At 40.6% G+C, this 23,489-nt stretch overlaps 1 protein-coding gene across 8 annotated transcripts in view; it reads left to right on the top strand.

Moving 5' to 3' along the window:
• ZNF536 (zinc finger protein 536) overlaps positions 1 to 22,510 on the top strand; it is a 356,142-nt gene extending 333,632 nt beyond the window's left edge. For 7 of the 8 annotated variants that reach the window (XM_075433817.1, XM_075433816.1, XM_075433822.1 and 4 more), the window contains one exon: positions 19,176 to 22,510. In XM_075433817.1, the coding sequence (XP_075289932.1) occupies positions 19,176 to 19,411 (236 nt within the window). In that variant the 3' untranslated portion in view covers positions 19,412 to 22,510. The remainder of the gene's footprint in view (positions 1 to 19,175) is intronic. The other variant, XM_075433824.1, reaches the window with a different exon arrangement.
• The last annotated feature ends 979 nt before the right edge of the window (positions 22,511 to 23,489 follow it).

Below are 23,489 nucleotides of genomic sequence, written 5' to 3'. Positions count from 1 at the left end.
TTTCAAAAAAATCACTGACAAAATGCATTTTATAATGTGTCAGTTATCATCACTTTTGAGGATATGTTATTTATGAAAACCAGTTACAGCTGTACAATAGTTGATCAATTGCTATTAAGACCCCTACATTAGAACCATGCTTTTCACATCTGGAGCTTTTGTCTGGGCTAATTAGTGTGGTGATCATGGATTCAACCTGTTTTAAATCTGAGGCTTCTTGTTGTGCACACACTGTCTGTGAGACAAATATTGTGTTTCTTGTACAAGTCTGGTTCGTTCTGTGCATTCCTTTCAATCCCGGTCTAGCGTGTGTATTGTCCCTGCGAAAGTCAGGGCGGAAGCCATCGAAATAAACAAGCAGCTCTGTAAAAGGTACTGTGTGACATGTAGTGTATTTTCACTGCTTGGGGGATGTGCTGTTTGGCAACTAAACAGTGCGCGATGTAGCCCTGTGGACACGTGTCCCGATACATCCTCACCTTCGCTTGGCCTCGAGGTTGCCAGCTGGAACCCCTCTCACCACTCGGTGCCTGCCAGGTCCATGTAATCCAATGCATAGTCAGGGCTTTGGGGTAGCCGTTACCAATGTCAGCATTTGCAACTAGATTTAGGCTAATTCTTGCTACTGGGTTTTCCCCCCATCTGTTATTTTATTTAATGTATGTAGCTGAAATCTAGAACTCCTCCACCCTAAACATCTCTGATAAGGAGAAGCACTTGCTGAACTTTAGTGCTCTTAATGCTTATTACCGTAGGCCACTTGGCCAACAGGACCTGATGTGGTTTGGGGGGCTTTTTGCTTCCACTGAAGATGACACAGCTCCTTTCTGATGAGTGTATAGTGTCTTTTTTGCTGACGTTGTGCTAAAAGTCCTGGAGCCAGGAAAAGTACAGGGGAAGTTTTTACGTGGAGTCAGACGAAGCCTGGTGTGTTGGTATTTAAGCTACTCGAAGGGTTAGCTGGGCAGAGGTTGCCTACCTGGTTCTTCGTGCTCACTCGTGCGTGTGGAAGCTGCTGCTATAGATGGCTTTGTTTGCTGGTTTGTTCCTGACCCTGGTTGTCAGGTTGTGCTGCAGACAGACCTGTAAGCCTATTGCTGTGATGGACTAGACTGCCGCCACCCCAAACGTGCAGCATGGCACCTTTGCTGCGTGTCCATGCCGTGCCCAGCGGGGCTCTGCCAGGCAGCCGGCTCAGGGGCTGCCCCTCAGGTCGCCAAACCAAGCAGCCCGCTCCTTTGGATAAAGATGCAAGAGTTAAAATGCAGGCAAAATTGCAGAGCACGTGTGACATGTATAGTACATGTGTTTTTGTTTGTTTGTTTAATATTTTTTTTTAAAGGCAGAGCTGTTTTTGACTTGATTTTTGTTCATTTTTTTCCCACGGGTGGGAAATGTGGTGCTACATTTCATGACTTTGTTTCTCCAAGAGGACAAGCGGGGAAGGGGATAGAAAAGTAAAGTTATAGTTAAAGCGTGAAGAAGCAATATTTCTTCCAAAATATGATTTTTAGCATGTCAACATTTAAATGTGAATTGTTCTGATCAAATATTTACTGCTATCAGGAGCTGTGTAGAACATTCATCTTAATTTGTTTTTCTTATTCTCAAAAGCAATGACTCCAACATAGCTAGGAGATCTGTGTCTTTAAAAATAAATAATGTAGTAGAACGGCATATTCTTTGGTATAGAAATGCTAGCCTGTGGCATCTTTTGCAACTACAAAGCAGTCTCAAGGAACTTTCTTCCCTTTTTATTAATAATTCCCTAAATCAATGTGGAATCTTTAAAAGTTCCCCTTCCCTTTGCTCCTGTACTCCTCGCAGCTCTGGCTCTTGCTCATGCTGGCTCATTCCCTGCCACGTATTACGCGTTTGGGTAAATCTGTGTGTGTAATTTTGGAAGCATAGGCTGCAGCCTACTAATTCTACATGCAAATACAAAGCAAGTTTTCTCTTTTATTTTTCTGGTTAGTCCAGGGTTTTGGGTTTTTTCCTGAAGGTGGCAGTGAAAGAAAAAAAATAACTCCCTTTGAAGATTTAGGAATTTTATTACAAAACAGATGGACAAGTACTGTATTTTACGCATTTCCCCTTGTGCCCATGAGCGCTGACAATGAAAACTACAGCTCCTATAAAGTGCTGATCAAATTGTGAAAAGGTGGCCTTTCCCAGCAGCCTGGCATGCTCTAGTATTATCCCGGCTTATAAATAAACGGATGGGCTGAGCCACTTCAGCTTTTTTTTTTTCCTCTTAGTCCTTACCAAGATAATTGAGGATCATAATGGTGGGAAAGGACTGCAGTCATCATTTGCTGCCTGTCAGGTATCAGTACTCATCTTCGTGTCATCCGTCACCATTGAACCACTCTGTCATCTTTCCCCAGCCTTCAGCGCCGCTCCTTCTCATCGTGTTCATTATCTCCGGCTCCGACCAAGCCCCCTCCCCCAGCCCCTGTAAATGCATCTTTGTGCGACTCTCAGTCTTCTGATTATGAATCGATGATCATGTGGTGTAAGAGAGATAGATGGCTTTTAGTTCCATCTTGTCTTCTCTAATTGTAAAATATTAGTTACATTAGACTGTGTCTTTTGATTAATGGAACTTATTTGGAGTGGCCTCTCCCAGCCCTCCCCCTTCCAAAGTCCTCCACTGACTTTTGAGAATTGAGTGATTTCACTTAAAGCAGACAAATAGGCCCTTCAGCAAGGAGATAGCTAAGCTCTAATATTGTGGGCAAAGCAAGCTCACAGAGCCAGAGTTGTGTGTGTGTGTGTTCTTAAAGAAAGGCTTCAACTCTGACTAGACAAATACAGACCATTTATTAACGTACGTACAGCCGTGCTATTTTGCAAATCCAGCAATTCTTATAAAGCTGCAGAACAGGACATAAGGCTGAATGCCTTCTGAATTAAATTAATCTTAGATAGGAATTAAAGCATCCTCGCTTTCACTTTGGATGAAACAGGTCAGTCCAGAACTTTGATGTATTAATGCTAGCATAAAGTGTTATCTTAATACTCTCTTTTATACTTACAGGACATATCATCAGCCAAATGTCTCTTCCTTGTACATCTGACACCGCGAGACATTCGTCCTTTAATACAGAATTTATCTTATTTGGCACTATTTACCTAAACATGGTCTGTTGATAAAGTCCTTGCTGTACAAATGGAAAGGCAGTTGACTAAATCCCTTATTATAAATAATCATTGTCTATCTTTCAGTGTAAATTCAAGGACATGTTCACTTTCTAGCTATCAGTTCAATTAGAAAAGGTCTATTCACTGTCGATGTCTATATCTCATGGAAATAGGAAAGCACAGTTAATAAACAAATCAAACTATTTTAAAAAATAGCACAGTGGATTATTAATTCCAGAGCCCATGCTGATGGTGACACTGTCAGGACACATGCTATACAAAAATATATACGAACAGTTTTATCTAAATTTTTTATGCTACCTTCAGGATTTAAATATGACCTTTGTCCCCATCCCCTCCCCATTACTCAAATCTTTAGCATTGCTTTAGAAGATACTGCCTGTAATGTACCTTCCATATATTAAAATTTAAAGAATAAGTCTGTACATGTATAAAATGCTAGTTAAGCCTTCTTCAATTTACTTCTTTCTATTAAAGAATAAGAAAACTGGTTTAGGGCTGTGAACGATTGTGTGTAGAATAACAGCTCGGGACGGACGCCTGCCGCAGAGCTGAGAGGCAGGAGCAGGGGCTCAGGGTCCTACGGCTGTCCTCGCTTTTCCCAGTTTTACTGTGATGGCTGGGGCAGTTCCCTGTTTCCGCAAGGCTCTCACCCTGGTAGCCATGCGATTATAGAAAAATCTTGCTCCTTTTTTTTTCGTAAGAAAGTAATTCTCTAGTCTTTAGAGTTATGGGAAATGCTTGAAAGGAGAAATCCAGAAAGCTGGAAAAAGTCCAAAAACAAACCCAGATTATTTTTTTTTTCAATATATCTCATTATATTAATCACATCCTAAGGAATTTAAAGGAGCTTTTCCAGTAGCCTGAGTCTGGATACCTGGCGGTTCAGACTGGAAGGGCTCTGTATGCGAGGTCAGCCCTGCTCTTCTCCATCTGCGTGCAGCTCCAGTCCCGCGCTCGCCTGAGATCACAGTTTGGCTCCTGATGGGGATTTCCACGCAGTATTTACCACCCTAGAAGGAGTGATTATATTTAATGGCAGAATTTCAGATGACTTCTCAATATGTATTGAGTTGACCTTTAAGTTAAACCACAGATTATTTTTTTTTAGTTGTCTCTTTAAGTACATTTATAGACCTCTCTGTTCTGATTAGCATAACAGTAGATAGAGAAAAGTTACCTGGGTCAGGTTATTTGTTGAAATCAGAGGAATTGCATGGCTTCTCCAGAAGGCAAATATTTTGGCCCCCTCTAAACACTGTATACGTTAGTTTTGTTGCAAAATGATTTTGGCTTATACACAGAGACACCCAAGTGGGTATCAGTTTGCTTGAAAGCCCGGAGCCTGCCATTGATTTCATATAAGTAAACCTTCCCTCTGGAAGACGATGGAAGTCAATGAAGCTTATGTGAGATTGAGTGGCTCTCCCATAAGCAACAGGCTCTTGGAGCAAGGCTGCAGTGTGCTAGGTACTGATGGCAGAATGTTTGCCTCTGCTACCTGACATGCTGTGTTTGTCTTAAATTTTTCAGAGGTAGGTATGCATCACTTTTACATTAAATCATAGAAAAAAACCCCAAACACCCTAAATGGACACTTTGTGTCCCACTGCCCGTGGAAACGTCAATATCTTGGACTTCTTCAATTTTATTAAAAATAAAATCCTCAGTAGCACCTGTTCCTCTGTGTGCTGACTGCCACAGAAATTATTGGAAGGCTTTTTTGGTTTGGGGGTTTGTTTTTTTTTTTTTCCTTTAACATGTAATGGTTTGCTGCATATTCATCACATGCCCTTTGCCGCTTGGGTTTAGGGACATGGGTAAGAGCTAAAGCCACCCCGTCCGAACCCTGTGTGTGATGGTGCTGGGAGCAGCGGGAGGTTTTGGGTGTTGTTCATTGGTCTGCGTGCAGTATGTACAGCAGCCAGCCAGCGCCGGGTGACCCGTGGTGATGCTACAGGTACCACCCTCCCAATTAGCAGCCGGTGGGCTCTCTTGGGTGGCAGCCGGGACGGCGCTGCCTGTGCAGCTCTGCAGGAGATGGCCTGGTGGCCCCTCACCACCCAGCATCCTCGGGGCCCTCCGTCCCTCTCACATCAGGAGCAAATACCACATAAAAACAAACACAAAAACAAATACAAAAGGAGCATGGATTTGAAATGAAACAATGTAATATGCCAGCTTTTAGCCTCAGGCAAATTTTCATGTCTCTTTTACGAATCTTTGTAAGTAAGGGTTCGGCTACGAGGCCTCAGCTCGGAGACAGCTTGGGATCGTGTGTTGTGTGAGCACATGCGCATCCCCACACAAGTCTGTGGGAAGACTTACAGGCTTTATAGTGCGCATAACCTTCAGCAATTTGCTGAATCAGGGCCTAAATACTGAAATATTTTTTAATAGTGCTGGCTCCACAATGAAACTCTAGAAGGCACATTTCCCTCTCAGTGTCTCTCCATAAGACTCATCAATGATAATGGAGTTACATTAGGCACATCTAAAGTTAATTATACAGTTACCTCCCTCTTGGCCCCTGTTTGTCAAAGAGACTATGATAAAAAAAAAAAAATCCCGTCTTCTAAAATCTATTTTTATTTGAATTTTGATATACCATCTAGACAATAGAGTAAAGGGCATGCTAAGAGGACCTTAGGGAGATGGGCCTGGATGTTTGTTAGCTGAGAGCCGGTGTGGGAAATGTTGTGTTAAGAAAACCTGCAGAAAAAAATCTATGGAAACCAAAGCAAAAGAAATATTTAGGTCAGGTTGTTAATAAATGGTAGCAAAGCTCTTCCTTTTAAAAATGAAGTGGGTGGCTTTTAGGGTTGCTGATTTATTTTGGAGTATGAGTTTAGAGGTATGCTTGAAGTGGAAAGAACAAATGCTAGTGTTCACTAAAAACTCAGGAATTTGTAATGCAGAGACAAGGCTGAATGAAACAGTAGATCTACAAATTCTGCAATTTGCTGCATATTAAAAAAAAGTAATTTTTATGGTGGCTTTTTTTTTTTAACACAATCTCACAGTTAAACATAGTGAACCAAAATCCTCTATCCCAAACGCAGGTCTCTGAATGTCTGGATTTTGGCATACGTGCATGTCGCTGAGGGATGCCAGGTTTGTCTAGGGATCCAGTGGCTTTGAGATACTCCAGTTTACCGTACCTGAAGTGTGCTCTGTTGCTAATGTGTTTTGCATGCAAGATCACTGTGCTTCAGCATGACAGCTAAGAAAAATGTCATTTTATTTTTAATTGGAGCAGGACACAATTTGTAGAACAAAAAAAATAAAAGAGGAAGAAAAAAAAAATCTGATTCTTTGTTAGAGATTTGTTCCAAAAGAGTCCAGTCAGAAACCTCCTAGTACTTAATAAAGTCAAATTCCTCACTGAGCGTTCCCGTGAGCGCCCGTGGAAGACAGTGGGAGTTGCGCATGAGTACTGAGGGCAGCATTTTGCCCTTAGGACTGAATTTCCCAACTGACTATTCTTTTACACTGTCTTTTGATTAACAATCTGTTTGCAGCAGGCTAGGGCCAGAGAGGCAGCGTATGCCCCACTGTTCAAATGTGCAGCAAAATATTCTACGGAGAGCTACTTAATAAAAATCAACTTGCTCCAACGGTCGGTGAGAAATACCTCAACTGTTAGCAATCAATCGAGGGCTGAGTTGGGAAAAAAAAAAATACAAAAGGACATCAAAGAGGTTCTCATTCCCAGTCTATTGCTCTATTTAAGGGTCCTATAATTCGGTGAGGTTGTGTGCTAAATAATTTGTAAGCCTTCAGAACATCCAGGTTATTGTTTGTGGACAGATGGTGCATCACATTTTATTGCTTATTCCTTCTGTGGTTTCTCATATGCAGGACTGATGTGCACTCTGAAGTCTTTGTTTCCTTGCTAAAATCTCTAATCTAAAACAGGCAATCAAGCACACAGACAGTGCTTCAGAAAGCATAAGCATAGTTTTAAAGGGGGGAAAAAAACATTTCAACTGCAGTTAGGAAGCAGATGTGTTCCCTGAAAATGCAAAAGGTTATCAGAAGTATTAAAATAGGAAAATAGGCACGGAATTCGGGAGCGCTGGGGAGAGCATGTATTTTATTTCAGTACTGCAGGGTAGGTGTGCCTTTTTCTAGGCTACCTGCTTTGTATCTGGCTCTCTGTGGAGCTGGTGCAGCGAAACCCTTTGGAGACCAGGGTTTGCTTCCACCTTTCCCCCTGAGATTGGCAGTCTTTGTCTTTTACAGGCAAGGAGCAGCCGTGTTGTGATCCTGGAACCGCTGCTGCCCTGAAGAGTTAAATCATGTTGATATACAGGAAGGAAATGGAATAGACTAACTCTACTCTTTTCTTCCTACGGATTTTTCTTTTTATTCTGAAGATAGAATTACTGTTTGTAAGCATCTGAAAGTCATTAGTGGCTCTGCAGTCTGTCAGGTGCCGACGCAAAAAACTGCTGAAACTGAACGGGTTCCTGTGCGGAGTGCTGGGAATTTGTCATGTGCTGATGAGCAGTTATAATAATATATGAGCAAATCACAGGCATTCTGCAAATTAATCAAATTTTTTTTTCCCTTCTCCCTTGTCTCTGGGAGAGTGGCTTTGCCGGCAGACGTAGGTGAAGCAGTTTTACTCACAGATGGTAGCTCTGGCATCAGATGGAATTTATATAACAGTAATTCTGATTTCCTGCCAAAGTAGCACTGAAAACACCAGGGAGATTGTACAAGACAAGTCATGTGGTTTTGCTGAGGTTGTTGTGGGAAGTTTAAGGGGGGAAATCTCAAATTTTCCTCTTTGCATTTATTGTTTTAGCCTGAAGGGCCAGAAATTGTACGCCATTCTGCCATAGGCGAAATCCAACACATCTTTTTTTATGAATTGTGCTGAAAGAGTGCTTCCCAGCTGTTGAAACTGCTGGTGGGGAGGGAGCCACATGACTCCTCAGCCTTTCCCTTTCCGTACAAGGATTAAAGGAGGGAGGGTTCAAAAGGTTGCTGCACTACATGGTGGAGTGAGGCAGGGTCTCCCTTCCCAGGAAGCGATGCCATGTTCACTTAGGTTACGCTCCCTCTGGCATAACGAAATACAGGGCGAGGGGGGCCGGGGGGGTGGAGGGGGCTTTCAGGAGCTTTTGTAAACCTATCGGCAAAGGCTTGCCCTCCTCATTAAAACGAGGGGTTTTTTTGAATGAGGTTAGTCGAGTAGATTAGGGTTGTTAGTTGCGTCTCTGCTGACATTTCCAGTTTGATCAGTAAAAAAGCAGAACCGTGGGTTTTTTTACCCGTTAAGGGTAAGTGCTTGGTGCGCTTGCTATACAGCCACAATGTGTTCCAATTTGATGGTGCGTCCAATCCTGACCTCATTCAGAGCAGCGCAGATCTCCAAACCACGGGCTTGTAACAAGGATGCTAGAACAGAATCAGGTCCTGTGGCTTTTGAATCAGATCGCGCCTTTAAAAACAAAAGCAGTCTTCCCTAGAAAAATATTACGGTGTTTTTATAATAGCAGCGTATTGAGTAATGCATGGGGCATAGCAAGACTGCTGTGACACTAAAAGAAAAAAATAGAGGCAAGCAGAACGGGAGAACTTTCAGGGGCTGTTTTTAATAAAGAGGTGAATTCTTTCTGCAGTAGGAAAAATGATAAAAAGATGGCGTATCAGCTACATTATGCAACAAAGTAATGCTGCTGTGTTTTTATAATGTAAGGCACTGCCCATTTGTTTTGGTTTACGTGACTGCAGTGAAATAAGTGGATTAGACTGAAACTTTAGCATGCTTCATTGCAGCTGGTTGCAGACATCTGTCATTCCTCAGCCATACATTCTGGATCATGCCAAGAAGAAAAAGCAAAGTCTGACACCTTTCATTTTAGAGAGCCTTTTATAGAAAAGAAAAGGAGAAGGGGAGAAAGCATTTCCTTTGTGACAATAAAAAAGACACTTTTTCTGCAGCAACATCAACAGTACTTTCCAGAGGGTGAGGTCCTGCAAAGTTAATGCTCAATTTATTCTTTGCAGCCTTTTAATTTTTACTCTTTGAGCTGCTGATTTGTTGAATGGGATAAGATAAAAATATGTTGTTTTTTTTACAGAGACATTAGCTATATGTACACCTACATAGGAAATGCACCTGGTGAGAGGTGGGTTGCTGTGAGTCCCCACTCAGGCTGCGCTCGTGGTAATTCAGTGCAGTGATGGCACATCGTGCTGCACCATTGCCAACAATGAGTTGTACTGTGAACTACGCTCACAAAATCCCATAAACAGATAATAGTAATGTTTTAGTGGAATGATTAGTGGGGTTGTGAGCTACTCATGGATAATTTGAAATATTAGCTAGTAGTGAGCTAGATGTTTATTTACTTAGAGGGTTTTGGTTTTCCTCAGTCTCTTTACTAACATGCCACTGTAGATAGAGATTCATGAGGTACGTGACTAGTTAAAATGTGACAAAATACCATCTAAATTACCCTAGTTATGTAACAAAACAACAGTTAAAATTAAAGGAGGACATGCTTAGCCTAGGTGACATCATACATGCAGAAAACAATTACTCTAGCTTAGGGTCCCGCTTCAGCAAACGTTACAGCACGTGGATAATTCCACCCCTTCAGGTTTAGGTGCTCTGTGGACCATGGGGCTGATGAGGAGGCTCCTGACCCTCACTTGGCTCTGTACAGAGGGGCAGGTCTTGCATGGCGCAGGCTGCACGGCTGTCCTGTTCAACTCCAGCTGAGGGTACGACACACTGAAATGTGGGCAGGGAAAATTTAGAAAGCTGAGTATGGGATTTTAAAGATTCCATTCCACCGAATAAAACGAATAAGCTCAAGACAGTTGCCCAGAGTGAAAGAGAAAAAGCTGTTGTGTTTATGAATTGCTAGGCAGAATTAAGGATATTTCGTAGCAAAATATCGTCACTGACAAGACCTCTCCTATTAGCACCTCTGAACTGGACGATCTCTTTTCTAAAATCCCAGTGCCACCAGTGCAGCATTTATTCTGGGAAACCATGGGTATATTAAATTCAGAGCTTAATTCCAGAAGTCCTAAATGCTCCCTGAAATAATATATATTTACCGAGACAATTAAAAAATATGACAGAACATTAGACAGAAAACTTGTGAATGACCTAGTAGGAAAACTGAGATGTTTTGCTCAAGGGTCTTAGAATATGAATGTAATGTTGTTCACGTGATTAAAACAAGTAAAGGAGTGAACAGACATAACAATTAATCAATGTATGTAAGTAAAGGCAAAGGTGGGATTCTGAACATGTAATTTTGATAATCAGAGGAGCTCAGGGTTATTTAATATTAAAGAAAAGCCTGCCACCTACCTCTGAAGTACATTTCCTTAGCTGCAGTCAACTTGGATCCCCAAAGCACAAAAGAAAGAGAAGCCTGTCAGAGGGCTATAACCCACTTACTCCCTGGGCTCTGGCACCTCTCTGCTTTCGCACGGAGGGCCCCGGGATGTGGGGATGTGCTGGCTGTGCCTCTGGGCTTTGGGAGAACCAGAATTGGTATCAGAGTGGGGGGTATGGCTGGAGATTAATGCTTATGTTTTCGGTCAAGCTGTTGCGAGTTTAGGATCAGGAAGGGAATTATCATCGAGGAATTTATAAATTGTCCTAACCTTTGCCATTACAAATTTAGTCAGAGGTCACCTACTCTTTACAACAGGTACCCAGTGCCCTTGATAAGAACTCTGTCCTCTGGTTATGTGTATAAGCCAAAGTAAATAAATATGAAAAATTAAATGTAATTAAATTTCCCAAAGCATGGGACACTGATAGTCTGGCATTTCAAACTCAATCAATGACAGCATTCCCACTAACCTCATTTGGAGCCCACTGAGGCACCGGGCTCGTAACTCATGCTGTCACGTCAAAACCCAAACTGGTGTGCCGTCGTGCACGGGGTGCTGCGCCACGCTGGGTGCACGCCCCCACTGGCAGTGGTCTGAAATACACAGGTCCTTACAAAGCAAGCTCTCCAGCTGATTTTCAGGGGAATTTTTGTTTTACAAGGTTCACATAATGTTTAATATTTGCTTAGAAGGATCTTTTCTGCTATTCTGATGATGTTTTTTCTTTTTTCCAAGAAAAGATCCGTTTCCCTTCTAAATCGAAAGTTCCTGTGTGAAAAGCTTACTTTTCTGAAAAAGAAACAGATTCTGTGCAAAGTGTCTGGAGCTGAGTAATCCTGTTACTTTATCAGCTCCTCAAGAAATACAAAATGTTTGTTTTCCCAGGAATTGCAAGTCTCTCTTATACTGTCAGCGACTTGACCAGCCTTTTGGTAATTTGCTTGTATTTTAGTGTACTGCAGAGAGGGTTAGCAAGATGCTCGGTCTACCTCCAAATAATTATAATTTCAATGCTATATATAACAAAGGTAACAAGTGTTAAATTAGTGAAGTTTTCCATAATTTTGTGACTGATTTGTTTAATAAGTTACAAGCATGTGTATGAAGGAGAGCAATAGAATTTTCTACATGTTACTCTTTATCATGAGTGTCCCAGTGGTTATTGGCTCTGTGTTGCACTGATTACCTTTGGCGTCATTTACGTTCTTTTGTTGGTGGGTTTGTTTTTTCTTCTTTTGCTTTTAAAGGAAAATTTAGTGTGTGATAATTAGCAATTATAACCTTTTAAGACAGGAATTGAACTGTTACTTTAAGTGCAGTTTTTATTTTAGGGGGAATGTGTGAAATTAACTTAATCTTTTAATAATATGTGTTAAAGACAAAGTGTTGCATCAACTTCTGCTTTTCCCTGCCATCATTAAAGCCTTTAGTATACTCATCAACAAGTTGAAATACCTATTCAGAAACACCAAGCACTGTATAATATACTAAATCAAGAACAGACTCCAACTTTGATTACATTTCAGGAAAGTCATGTAGGCATCTGAGGGTTTAATTTGATCCAATGAGTGGAGATTTTTTTTTTTAATAAAAAATCATTGAAATAAATTAGTTGCAAATTAGGTATTTTCATTCTCCAGCTCTTCTACAGCCAGTGCTGGTTTGGTCATTTGCCACCCTGCTACTGCAGGTGCCTGTAGACTGAGTGTCCGTCTAGGCAAAACACCAGGGCTGCGGTGCTGCGTGGTGGCTTTGGGGTGGGTCTTAAACCCAAAATTATCCTCCTCTTGTTAAGATCTTTCCTGTAACCCACAGTGAGAGAAAGGCTTCTTGAGATGGCAGTTCACAGATTCAGAGCTGGTCTGCTCCTGGAAGAGTCTGATCTGTGTTAGCGAGGGGGGATTTGGGTAACTACGCTGTTGCCTCTTGTTGCAAACAATTCCTCTGATTGCTCTTAGGACTGTTGTCAGGGTTGAGCATGGTACTGAAGGAATCCAACTGAATGGAGGGTGGTCAGAGGGCTGCCGTAGCTTTAGGTGTCCCATGGGAAACACAACCCAAAGCCTTAGCTTTGGTGGGTGAAAATGTTCCCAGGCCTTCCTAAAATGCAGATAATTATGCTTTTGTGTATATACTTCTACATTAAGTCATCAAAAAAGCCTCAGACAAGGCTTTTGTTTTTATGGCTTTTCCTGGTCAACATGAAATAGAGAGTTTTTAAAATTTAATTTCCTTTTTTGTAATCCAATAAACAGTCCTGGACCTGTGTGTAAATAAACATATACTTTTCAATTGTTTTATAAAAACTTTTATTACATATGTGAACCTGATTGGATGTACTTTAATCTGTCTGGTATTTTGGGAGTTTCATAAAATGCATATTTTGAGACCAATAAAGTGGAATGGCTCAATCAGAGCCATTATTGTCTATTGGACAAATATATTTATTCAGCATTTTCCCATCCATACTGTTATGCTCCAGATCAGAATGGCTGCTTTAGAGCCATTCTGCTCTCCTGGGTAATGCATACAGTACTTGGGATGTTTGCTGTGGATAGTAAATTATTTATGAAAATTTATACGTTAAAAAAGGGAAATCGCACTAGCCAAGATTTAAATGAAAATAGTTCTCCCTTTGCAAATCCTTGTTATTATGCTATAATAGGGTTACGTTAAAATGGCAGCATTCACCAAGACGCCTGGGACCCTGAGGTTGTTGTCTGAGAAAGCCATGAATTCAGCCTGGCAGTGACTGCCAGAGAAAACTGGTGAAGCTCAAAAAGTCATTTTTTTCCTACATGGAAAGCACGTGGCCATCATTGCCTGCTGTTGCTTCTGAGGCAACACACACTATCATCTGCTTAAAGATGATTGTACCTCAAATACAAGCTTGCATAGGAAAAAAGATTTAAAGCAGCTCTTCTCGGGGAGGTGCGGGCTCACTGAAGGTTTGAATGCGGCTTGCTGACTTTGCACTGCAGCAGATGTGTGATTACATGGACCGTTCCACCAGCAACGTTGTGGGACTGAGCATCTCGGTGCAGCAGGCAGTGGCCATCCATCCTAAGCCACTGCAGCTGGTCCTGCAAGAGTGCCTGGTCATGGCTGGAGGTGGTCCTGGCCGTTTGGGACTGCTGCAGCAGCCCAGGGGGTCGAGTCCAGATCTTCAGAGTGTCCAACATCTCGGCTAAAGAGATTTGCCTCCAAAAAGCCAGACCTTTGAGGCTTTTCAAATATTTCTTAGAGAAGGAGTCATTTATTTGTTTTAAAGAGGTAATTGCTGTTGTTTTCGATTTTCAACGAAAGGATATTCTTAAACCAGACAAAGAAATCTGAAATGAGTTTGCCGTATTGCATCGCAGTAAGTGCTATAGCCATTGGCCATCTAAAGAAAAACATTCTGTCAGATAATCATGGCCATTTTTGCATTTTAAGGGAACAAATGTCATATCTAAGAAACAAATTGTATTCAGGACTTAATTATAATTTATAGTACATTGCACAGCATTTGTTTTCTATTCATCATTTTATTGCTCTTCTGCCTTTTCCCTAAATTTATGCATTAAACTGTGTGTCTGTGTGTCTGTATGCGTGTATCTGTGTGTATATATGCACACATATGCAATACAATAAAAAGTGGTGTAGTGGGGACAACAGACGGCTTGTGTGTGATGTATTATTGGCATTTTTCTTTCAAATTACCGTTTTCTTGCTGCTTTGGGAGAAAGCCATGATTTTGCTGTGATTAGTACACTTTTAACAATCTGGAATAAATTCCTGATCTTATTCATGTGACTAGTCCAATGCCCATTTTTACGTTTTAGTGCAAACCCCTACATATGTGCCTGTAATACCACAAAAATAAGATGTTTTTTTTGTGGAAATTTTTATAGAATTTGGATGCTGATCAAATATTCTTAGAAGTGGAGAATTAATGCGCCTTGACCATGTAAATCATTTTTTTAATGAAAAATACTTTAGTATTCATCACTCTCTCTCTCTCTCTCTCGTTTGTGTATTGCTTTGTGCTAATCTTAAATAATGGATCCATATCAAAGTTAATAAATTAGTAACTATTAGCAGTGTTTGGATTACAGTAAGTAACCCAATGACACTACATCGACATTGACTTTTTTATGTGTTCCAATAATACATTTTGAGTTTTAAAGACAAGACAAAGCAAAACAGGTTTGGCAATGTTTGAATCCTTAACAGCTCACTCATGGTCAACGGCTTTGTTTAAATCTAAGGCCCCTGCTTTAAATATACTTTCCTTTAAGTGGTCCTAAAAACCAGACTTTGAGATCTGTGTCTTTCTCAAAGCCTGCGTTTTCTGACTCTGTTCTGCTGATGCACCATGTTGGGCTGCATCAGTCATGCCATGTTATGAAACCTAACGCAATGTGACTGATGCAGGCTGACATGATGTGTCACAAAGCAACATATCAGATCACAAACTTGAAAGAAAAGAAAACAAAGTGTTTTTTTCTCAAAGCCTAAATTAACGAAGTGGCATATATTTTTAAAAAGGTGAGCTAGTTGCAAACGCTGAGTGATTTTTCTAAATGTTGGTCCCACAGAAAAGTTCTCCATCCTCACCAGAAAGTACCTCCCGTCCATGCTCCTTGTTCTCTCCAGGGTATAGTCAAAGCTAGAGATGAACAGCCTAGGTTATCTCAGCACTGCTGCCATTGCTGGGTCTGAGCCTGGAAGGCTGAGGTCTCTTTCTGAGGGCTGGCTTCAGCAGGTGCCGGAGGTAATCACCCTTCCTGGGGAAATCCCACCTTCTGAAAATGTTCTTGAAGTCCAGCTACCATTGTTGCCATTTTAGCTATGTTTATTATTAGTTTCTGCTGTTCCATTTCTTTAGAATCTCAGCTTCAGTCTAGAGGATTACCAAGTCTGTTCACATACTCTGTCACAGACTTCATAGAACATTGCTCCGCAACAGGATTATTTCAGCTGCAAACAGTGTATTGTCCTGTATCCTCACTTTTTGATCGGAGACAGAGGCACCATAGTTTGCCCCCCTTGTTGGCCCACCTTTAGTCTAATTCTCCTTACTACAAACGCAATGCATTGCACATTATCTCCTGAACTATCAGGAAGATTTTTTTTTTTGAAGGGCTTTCATATAATTTTATTGGAAGATATATAGTAGGTACAATATATATGAACTATAGCTCACTAAGAAAGAACCTACCAACCACTGCTAGATAAAATGTTATAAATTTATTGCCAACTTATCTGGGAAGGGTTATTTTAAGAGCCTGCTGCCCACAACAAGTTTTTGAGCTAAAATTAATGGATGGGATACCTAAGAGAAAAGGGCATTTTCCTTCACCCCTTAGTTACAAGAAAATTGTAGATATTGTTATCTTTGCAAGTGAGAATAATCTCTAGTTTTTTGTACTACTTCTGCTGTAAACAATGTACCACTTGCTTTCCTATGACCCTCACTCTGTATACATATTTATATATTATTCATAACAGATTAAAAATGAATGTGCTCTTTACCACAGTTGTACTGCATAGTGACAATACAAATTAACTTACTGTGTACTTACTTTTCACAAGGCAGTGATGTGAAATTTTGATGGCCTGGAAAAGTAAGTCGTGGGGGAGGCAATGCAGAACTGAATCCTTGTAGGTGCACTTTATATTGTCTGATTTTTTAAAGTGCATTGAATTAATAAATTACTTTCCCCGTGTGGAGTTGCACCGGTTTGAACTTGGTTTGGTGGTGGGCAGAAGGAGTTCGCTTTTATTCTGGCACATCTGGAGGTTGTTAGCTCCATCCATGCTTTATGGGTTCCTTGTTTAGAATTTCTTTGCAGGAATGAATTAGGACAGCCGTTCAATGATAGCTGCTTGTCGGCAAAGCATTAAGAGCTGGGTGGTGAGATCTCATGCTGTTGGCTATTGGTACCAGTTCTGGCTAAAACTACTCAGTGTATTTCCATACTACATGATGCTTGAGCGGTTCAGAGCGGGGCTGTTGGGCACGTTGTGCTCGCTCGCTCCTGGACCCCCATCGCTCTGTGCCTGTGCTCCCTGCACCCTGCTCTGTAAGCGGTTATCAGGGACACTGTACCGTCTATGGTACATCCAGTTGCTGGCCGTTGCAGCACACAAGAAGGACCAAATGGACAGGATATCTTTCTGCTTTTTCCATAGTGTCAACAAAAACAGAGTAAATAAGGCTGGAGGGCAAGTTGTACCGTTTGTCACAACTTAGCAGGGCATCTTCTGCTCACAGCAAGGGATCCAGTCAGCAGATGGTCAAGTGAAACACTGGAAACACTGGAAGGAAACTGGTGCTGCTGGTGTACGTAGTCTCTCATCTTGATGGATGTGACAGTGGCAGTCCTTTATCTTTTGGAGAAAGGGAAAAAACACTTTAGTTCTTCATGGAGCAAGTCTCCTTCCCCTTCACCCAACGTTTCTCCCACTTTGGCCAAGGCATTTTGGCACCTCCCTAAGCAGAGTACGCAATAGACCCCTTAACTCTGCCCGGTCAGAGGCATTACCCAGGAGGGAGAAAAAGGAGAAGGAAGGAAAGAGTCCAGAACACAGCTGTGAATTCTGGTGACTTTATCCATCAGACAGACAACAGGGAAGATGTGATAGTTTTCTTAGATATTTTTTCTGAGTTTTCAAATATTTCTGTATTTTCTGAAAAAATGCTTTTGTATTGATTTTAGGACTGACTCTAAGAGGCACTAGGGACACCTTCAATCTCTTCATTGACTATTTCCTCATATCTTCCAGCTGAATTTTTTCCATAAAAGCCCAATCCGATTTCTGTAACGTTATATATGTAGGTTTCTTCCATTGCTATTACTATGAAATTTTCCGCTGAAATTTGACTTTGCAATGATTATCAGCTTACAGATTAAATTTCTTTTTCCTTATGAAGTAGTTGAGGAAAATGTCTTTCTTTATCCCAGAAGAGAGCTAGAATATCAACCCTCACTCCATCCCAAGATTTACGCATAAACATGCATGTTGGAGGTCTTGGGGTGTGGTCACACTTCAACTTGTAAAAGCAAAGGATGGAGGGGAGCTTTCCATGCTTGAGAAAGGAAACGTGCCGGTAGTCCTGGGGCATAGGGCTTAGGTAACAGCGGACTGGATGTAAGACCTCTTTCCTCTGGGTAGCAAGCAGTATGTTTTGGGGGACTCAGCCTTCAAGTAGCAGTTTTGAAGTTACAGTAAAAATGGCAAGCTATTTGAGCAACCCAGAGCACTAATGCTGGCTCAGGTGAATTTAGTCCGCTAGAGGTGCTCATGCTGGTGTGCCAGCAACAGCACGAGGTTAAAACCAGCAGTTATCCAGGCTCCAGTCTCTGCTGGGAGGACTACGGTAACACTCCCTCTCCAGTACGGGTAACAACAAACCAGTGCACAGCAAGCTTCTATTTTCTTATCTGTTAAATTGCCACCTAAAATTGAGATGAGATGGTCCCAGCCCTTTCCCACATAGTGGGAAGCATAGTCTTCCTCCTCTGCTACACCAGCGTCTGTTTTATGCCTGCTAGGTGGTACCACGGCAGCAAAAGAAAATGTGCTCTTCAAATGTGGAGATAGGGTATTGTTTTTCACTTATCCTGGCTTTATGTAGATGGTCTGGCACATTTATTTATTCATTTATTTGAGCAAATTAAAGCAAGCTAAGCGCATTTGACCTCAGATGGTCCTGGTTTAAGTTAATTTGAGAGACAAAGCTCATAAAGTTCCAGTAAAACACATCAACAACTTCCCAGCATAGGTTGAAATGTGATTGCTGAAACATAACCTCCAAAACCAGATACAGCATAGAGACTCAAAGTCACAATAATCTGAAAAATATGGGAGAGTATATTGATAGCCTTACTAAGAAAAGATATCTTTCATTCATGCCTTCGTTTTGCAGTTGGTTGCTGTTTCACCCACAAGAAGTGCATCTATCAGATTTTGTGCATTAACATTCCTTTTCTAATCTAGCTTGGACATTTTATTTCAAAGCTGGTGATAACCTCGGGCCCCAGTCCAGCAAACACTTATGTGCTTGCATATCTTTACTCATAGGAGTAATCTCACTGGAGTAAATGTTTGCGGGTTTGAGGCCTTGGTTATCTCAATCCGTTATTTCTTTCCATTAAAAAGTAATCTGTGTGATTAAAATAAAACATACAATTCTTTACTCAGAAACCCACCCAAAGACAAAATGTGTTTATTAGACTAAGGGTCTGCACATTGTCATCCTTGAATTGCACTTCAATAAAAAAGATAATTAACCAATGTAAAAGAAGGCAGTCTCATACACGATTGCACTGTATTTACAAGAGTTTAGTTTGGATCGCAGGCTGACGGATTTACAGCTGTGTCTGAGGAGGAAGACGAAATATCTGCACTTTTCCAGAAAATCCGAAGCAGAGAATTTTTAAAATGCAGTTTCTTTAACTAGGTATCACGTGAATAGCACAGAGTTCTTATTCCTGCTGAAGACACGCGGCAGTGTCCTGCATCCAACGGGAGGGATTTCTGCTGGGGGGACTCTGGCATGTTTGGTTTTGTCAGACTGCGCAACGGGCAGGTTTGCGGGCGTGCGTACGTAAAAGAAAAAACTAACCGGACTCTCGTCTGTCACGCAGGTCACAGGCCTTTCCAGTGCAGATACTGCCCATACAGTGCCTCTCAGAAGGGAAATCTGAAGACCCATGTTCTCTGTGTCCATCGCATGCCTTTTGACAACAGCCAGTATCCCGACCGCAGGTTCAAGCGCTCCAGAGTTGACTCCGAAGCTTCTGGGAATTTGGAGGAACCTGCAGCTGTCAAACCAGGTAGCTCGGCAGAGCTAACGGAGGAGGGCAGCAAGGCCCAGGAGTGACGCAGCTCGGCGGATCCATCTCCAAACTGCAGTAGCCTTTTACACCGGATTTAGATACGCATTCGGGTGAGGGTCAGCTAACTGCCTTCCAAGCGAAGGAAGGGCATGCAAATTCCCAGAAGCGTACAGGATGCTGAAACATTTAAATATATGTATATGTACACGTACACACACAAATGCATATATATATATTTACACACACACACAGATATTCAGTTATATGCACATTGAATATGTATCTACATACGCACACCATATGTGTGTGTGTCTGTGTGTGTTGAAATATATGTATTACACAAGCAAAATGAATTTCCAGCCCTTGAAAATGGCTGCTAAACTGTTACCTGGCAACAAGTACTTCCAAACAATGTAGGTGGGATAATAAAGTCATTTAAAAATGTTAGGAGGTTGTTAGTTATTTAAAAAGCAGGGCAATTTCAAACTTTAGCGTGGTCTTTGTCCAAAAATAATGCTCTTAACAGAAAAAGGATACCATCTAAACGATTTAGTGTTGCCTTGAAGATTGAGGGGTTGTGTTTTCATTGTTGAGAACACCTTTATAATATGACACCAGCTGCTGTCATTTGCCTAGCATAGTAATGAGATGTGTTGGTAGACTGCCATGGTGCCAGTCTGACTGGAGCTGTCATTGCAGAGAAAATCAATTCAAGTGGTGTTGCGACTGCAGTGTAGGAGAAATCTTAGACGGCCCACAAGCTAGGGTCAGTACTGACCTATATGGAAAAGAATTGTGATATTACATTTTCTTTTTTTTTTTCAATATACAGCCAAATGAATCAATGGTTAGAAAAAATCTGCAGCCCGATAAGTGATTGCAGATTTGAAAAGTAATTCCATTTTTTGTAATCGTCTTGCAGTATTGAGGGAAATGCTTTTATTTTTTTTTCCTTGTTGATGAAGAAGTAAGTTGCTATAAAAGTAGAAGTACGATATATAGAAATATTGTTTAGTGAAACTAGTCAGCCTTATCCATAGAAGGTGCTGGTGAGAAACAGAATTTTATTACATAGAAGATTGGTACTTTTTTTTTCCTTCTTCTGTTCTTGTCTTTTATTGTTTTATTTCAAACTTCCTTTAAAAGTCGTTATTTTTTTTTTGTTATGCTTGCATGAAGGATTCCACAGTCATGGCTAATTTTCATGTGTTAGTTTTTGTAAGTGTTACAGACATAGCGCAGAAGTTTCTTCTGGCGCAAGCTCTTATAAAGTAGCTTGACCGAAAATATGAATCCAAACTTCCTGCTCTTTGTCTCTAATGAAGAAAAGTGGTTTAGCTGGTATTTCTTTGGTTTTGTAAAACAAATACGTTCTATATTTTTGCAGATTTTAGCTTTTTTACTGATTGGATGCTCCAAATTTAGTAAGGTCTTTGCCACATAGGAAGCTTTTGAGAGACTATAATGAACCACATTTCTAAAATAAAAGTAAGAAAAATAGCTAAAGATTTATTCTGAAATTCTCTGAATGGCATAAAATTTTAGCCTTCTAATGTACTTCCTTTGATAGAAGCAAAATTGGTGCTGTTTATTGCAATGGTAGAAAAGTATTAGCTTCTTCTAAAACAAAATCATCCAGACTTAAAAAAAAAAAAAAAAGAAAAAAAAAGTCAATATTTCTTTGCAGGCTGGAGCACAGAGTAAAACCCCAGGGCCTTAAAACTTCAGCTCTGCCTAAAGCAGTTTACAAAAAATACTGAACTGCAATCAATGTAAATAAAATTCTTAGCGCTACCCTGAGACTGGAAAAAAAATCTCAGGCTAATAAGGAATACGGTTTGCATATGCTGTCGGAAAGGATGTCATCCAACTGAAGTTTCAGTTTAAATGAGGTCACTGTGTAACTTGGACCCATCTGGCACAGAGCAAGCTGCTTTTCTTGTTTTTCTAGTATAGTTCTCACTGCCTTACTTAAATCGAGTTGATAAACTTAATGCAACTGTTTCTATGATCCTAGATAAAGGATTGAAATGTTATTGAAACTTTCTGACTGTAGTAAGCTTTAGGATTTTAACTGCACTACCGTGTTTGGTGACTGTGTCAGTCGCTTGCTTTGTGTGTTTGCGCAGCCTTCAGTATCTTAGCAAAAAAAAAAAAAAGAGGACCCCCCCCCCCCGAGGCCCCCCCCATTCCATTTCTTGCACTTTTTGAGCTCTTTCAGTATTCTTTTGTGTCTTCTGAGCATTTTCAGATACGACAGGCAATAATTCTGTTTGTGACACTGGAAACATCTCCCGCTCCTTGTGATGTGTGTGTTGATTCCATTTGGTCGGGTGCTACTGTCCCTATCCTCCCCTCTGACATGGCCCTTTTTTCCAGAACATTTGTAACTTGTAATACAAACAAGTGACAGCAGCAGTGATGCATTGTCAGTTTCTGAATATCATCATGCTTTTCATATCTAAACATGTCAAGTTTTTTCTCTGTAACTTCTGTAGTCTGTGATACTGGTCATAATACTGTCTACATTCCTACACAAAGAAAAATTTCTATCTTGGAGGAAATCTGAGATCAATAGAGTAGAGGATTTTGTTGCTATGCTTGTAACAATTAGAAAACTTTGTATTTAAAGTTTATTCTTGGTCATTATTTATTATTATAATACATCAGTTGACAGAACTTTATTCTGGTATAGAAGTATTAAAAGTTGTTTTTTCAGCAATGACTGTTTTCTTTCTGCTGTTAGAATAAAAATGTCTTTGAAGCAGTACAGTTTTATCCAGTGTTTTACGCAATAAAACCTCTACCTCTGAAAAAAAAGTTTTCCTACTTGCTTATGTTTATTAGGAACAGTTAAAACATTATTTTCTGCAGCTTTGTCAGATTTAAAAAAAAAATTAATGTCAGTAAATTCACAGTTGTTAGGCAGTTACTGGAGTGTATTATGCTGGGTGTGTGTACTCAGTCCACTTATTAATCTGAACAAATCTATAGACAATATATACATATATATATTATATATATTGTGCTTAATTAAAAGACTGTGGAAATCTGTTTTAGCATGTAGTAATAATTGTTTTATATACTACTACTTATGTACTATAGAAAAAGTCTTGGGGTCTATCAAGCTTTGATTTGAAAGTGTTTGAAGTGTGTATCATACACTATGATGTATAAAGTCATGTTTTCACATTAAAAAAAATTGTTTGTATAGATCATATATTTGGCTTTAGAAAATTGTGAGGTTTATTGTTATGGTGCATGTTAAGAAAACTGCCCACACTTCAAAGAATGCACAAGTGTGAGAGCGCTCCCATTCTCCGGGATGAATCTTTATTCTTCCTGGTTAAGGTTTTATTTGCACATTTGAAAGCAACTAAATTAAAGGATTTTTCATTTCTTAGAAAAACTAAAGATGATTAACATCAAAAAGAGATGCACCAAATCTGAGAAACCACAGCAAGTATGGAGAGGATGGAGGAACGTGGCCTTGCACTAAAAGAGCTGAGAAGGAAAACACATTTAGAAAAGGGAAATTTTGACATTAGATGAATCCAGTCGTACCCACAATAGTAAAGTTATGCTGTAGCTTGAATTCTCCAGTAGAGAAAGGTACAGAAATTGTGTAGAAGCGTGAAGAATTAAAGCGTAGTGTCATGGAAATCAAGTTATTCAGCGGCTGAAAGTTCCAGCGAGGAGTTAATGTTACCCGTGGATTGGTGGAGCGCGCCTCTGGCAGGGCAACCCAGGGAGCTGTTCCTGGATTCGTTGGTGTATAGGCATATGCCACAGGCCTCTTCATCTGCAGAGAATAAAATCTGTAATGCATCAAATTTTAATCAAAATCCAAGAAGTTAATTAACAATTTTTGTGTTTTGCAAAGTTTAGGTCTTTTACACCCTCTTGGGGGCGGGAGGGGGGGGGCACTCTTCTTAGGGACAAAATTGTACCATGTAAAAATGTTGCTTGAGGATGGATGAGCTCCAGGCTTAGAGCTGAACTCTGCCTCACTACGGGGTCGTTGTCCTTTCAGGTAATCGCTGTGCCCTGGAGCCGGGGGAAAACATCTGTTTGGGTGAGAGGGGGGATCTCCCAAAGACTTTCCTGCCTTCGGGTTTCAAT

Source organism: Opisthocomus hoazin, chromosome 12 (genome assembly GCF_030867145.1).
Source record: "Opisthocomus hoazin isolate bOpiHoa1 chromosome 12, bOpiHoa1.hap1, whole genome shotgun sequence".
Lineage (NCBI taxonomy): Eukaryota > Metazoa > Chordata > Aves > Opisthocomiformes > Opisthocomidae > Opisthocomus > Opisthocomus hoazin.
This window is presented reverse-complemented; position numbering and strand designations above follow the sequence as displayed.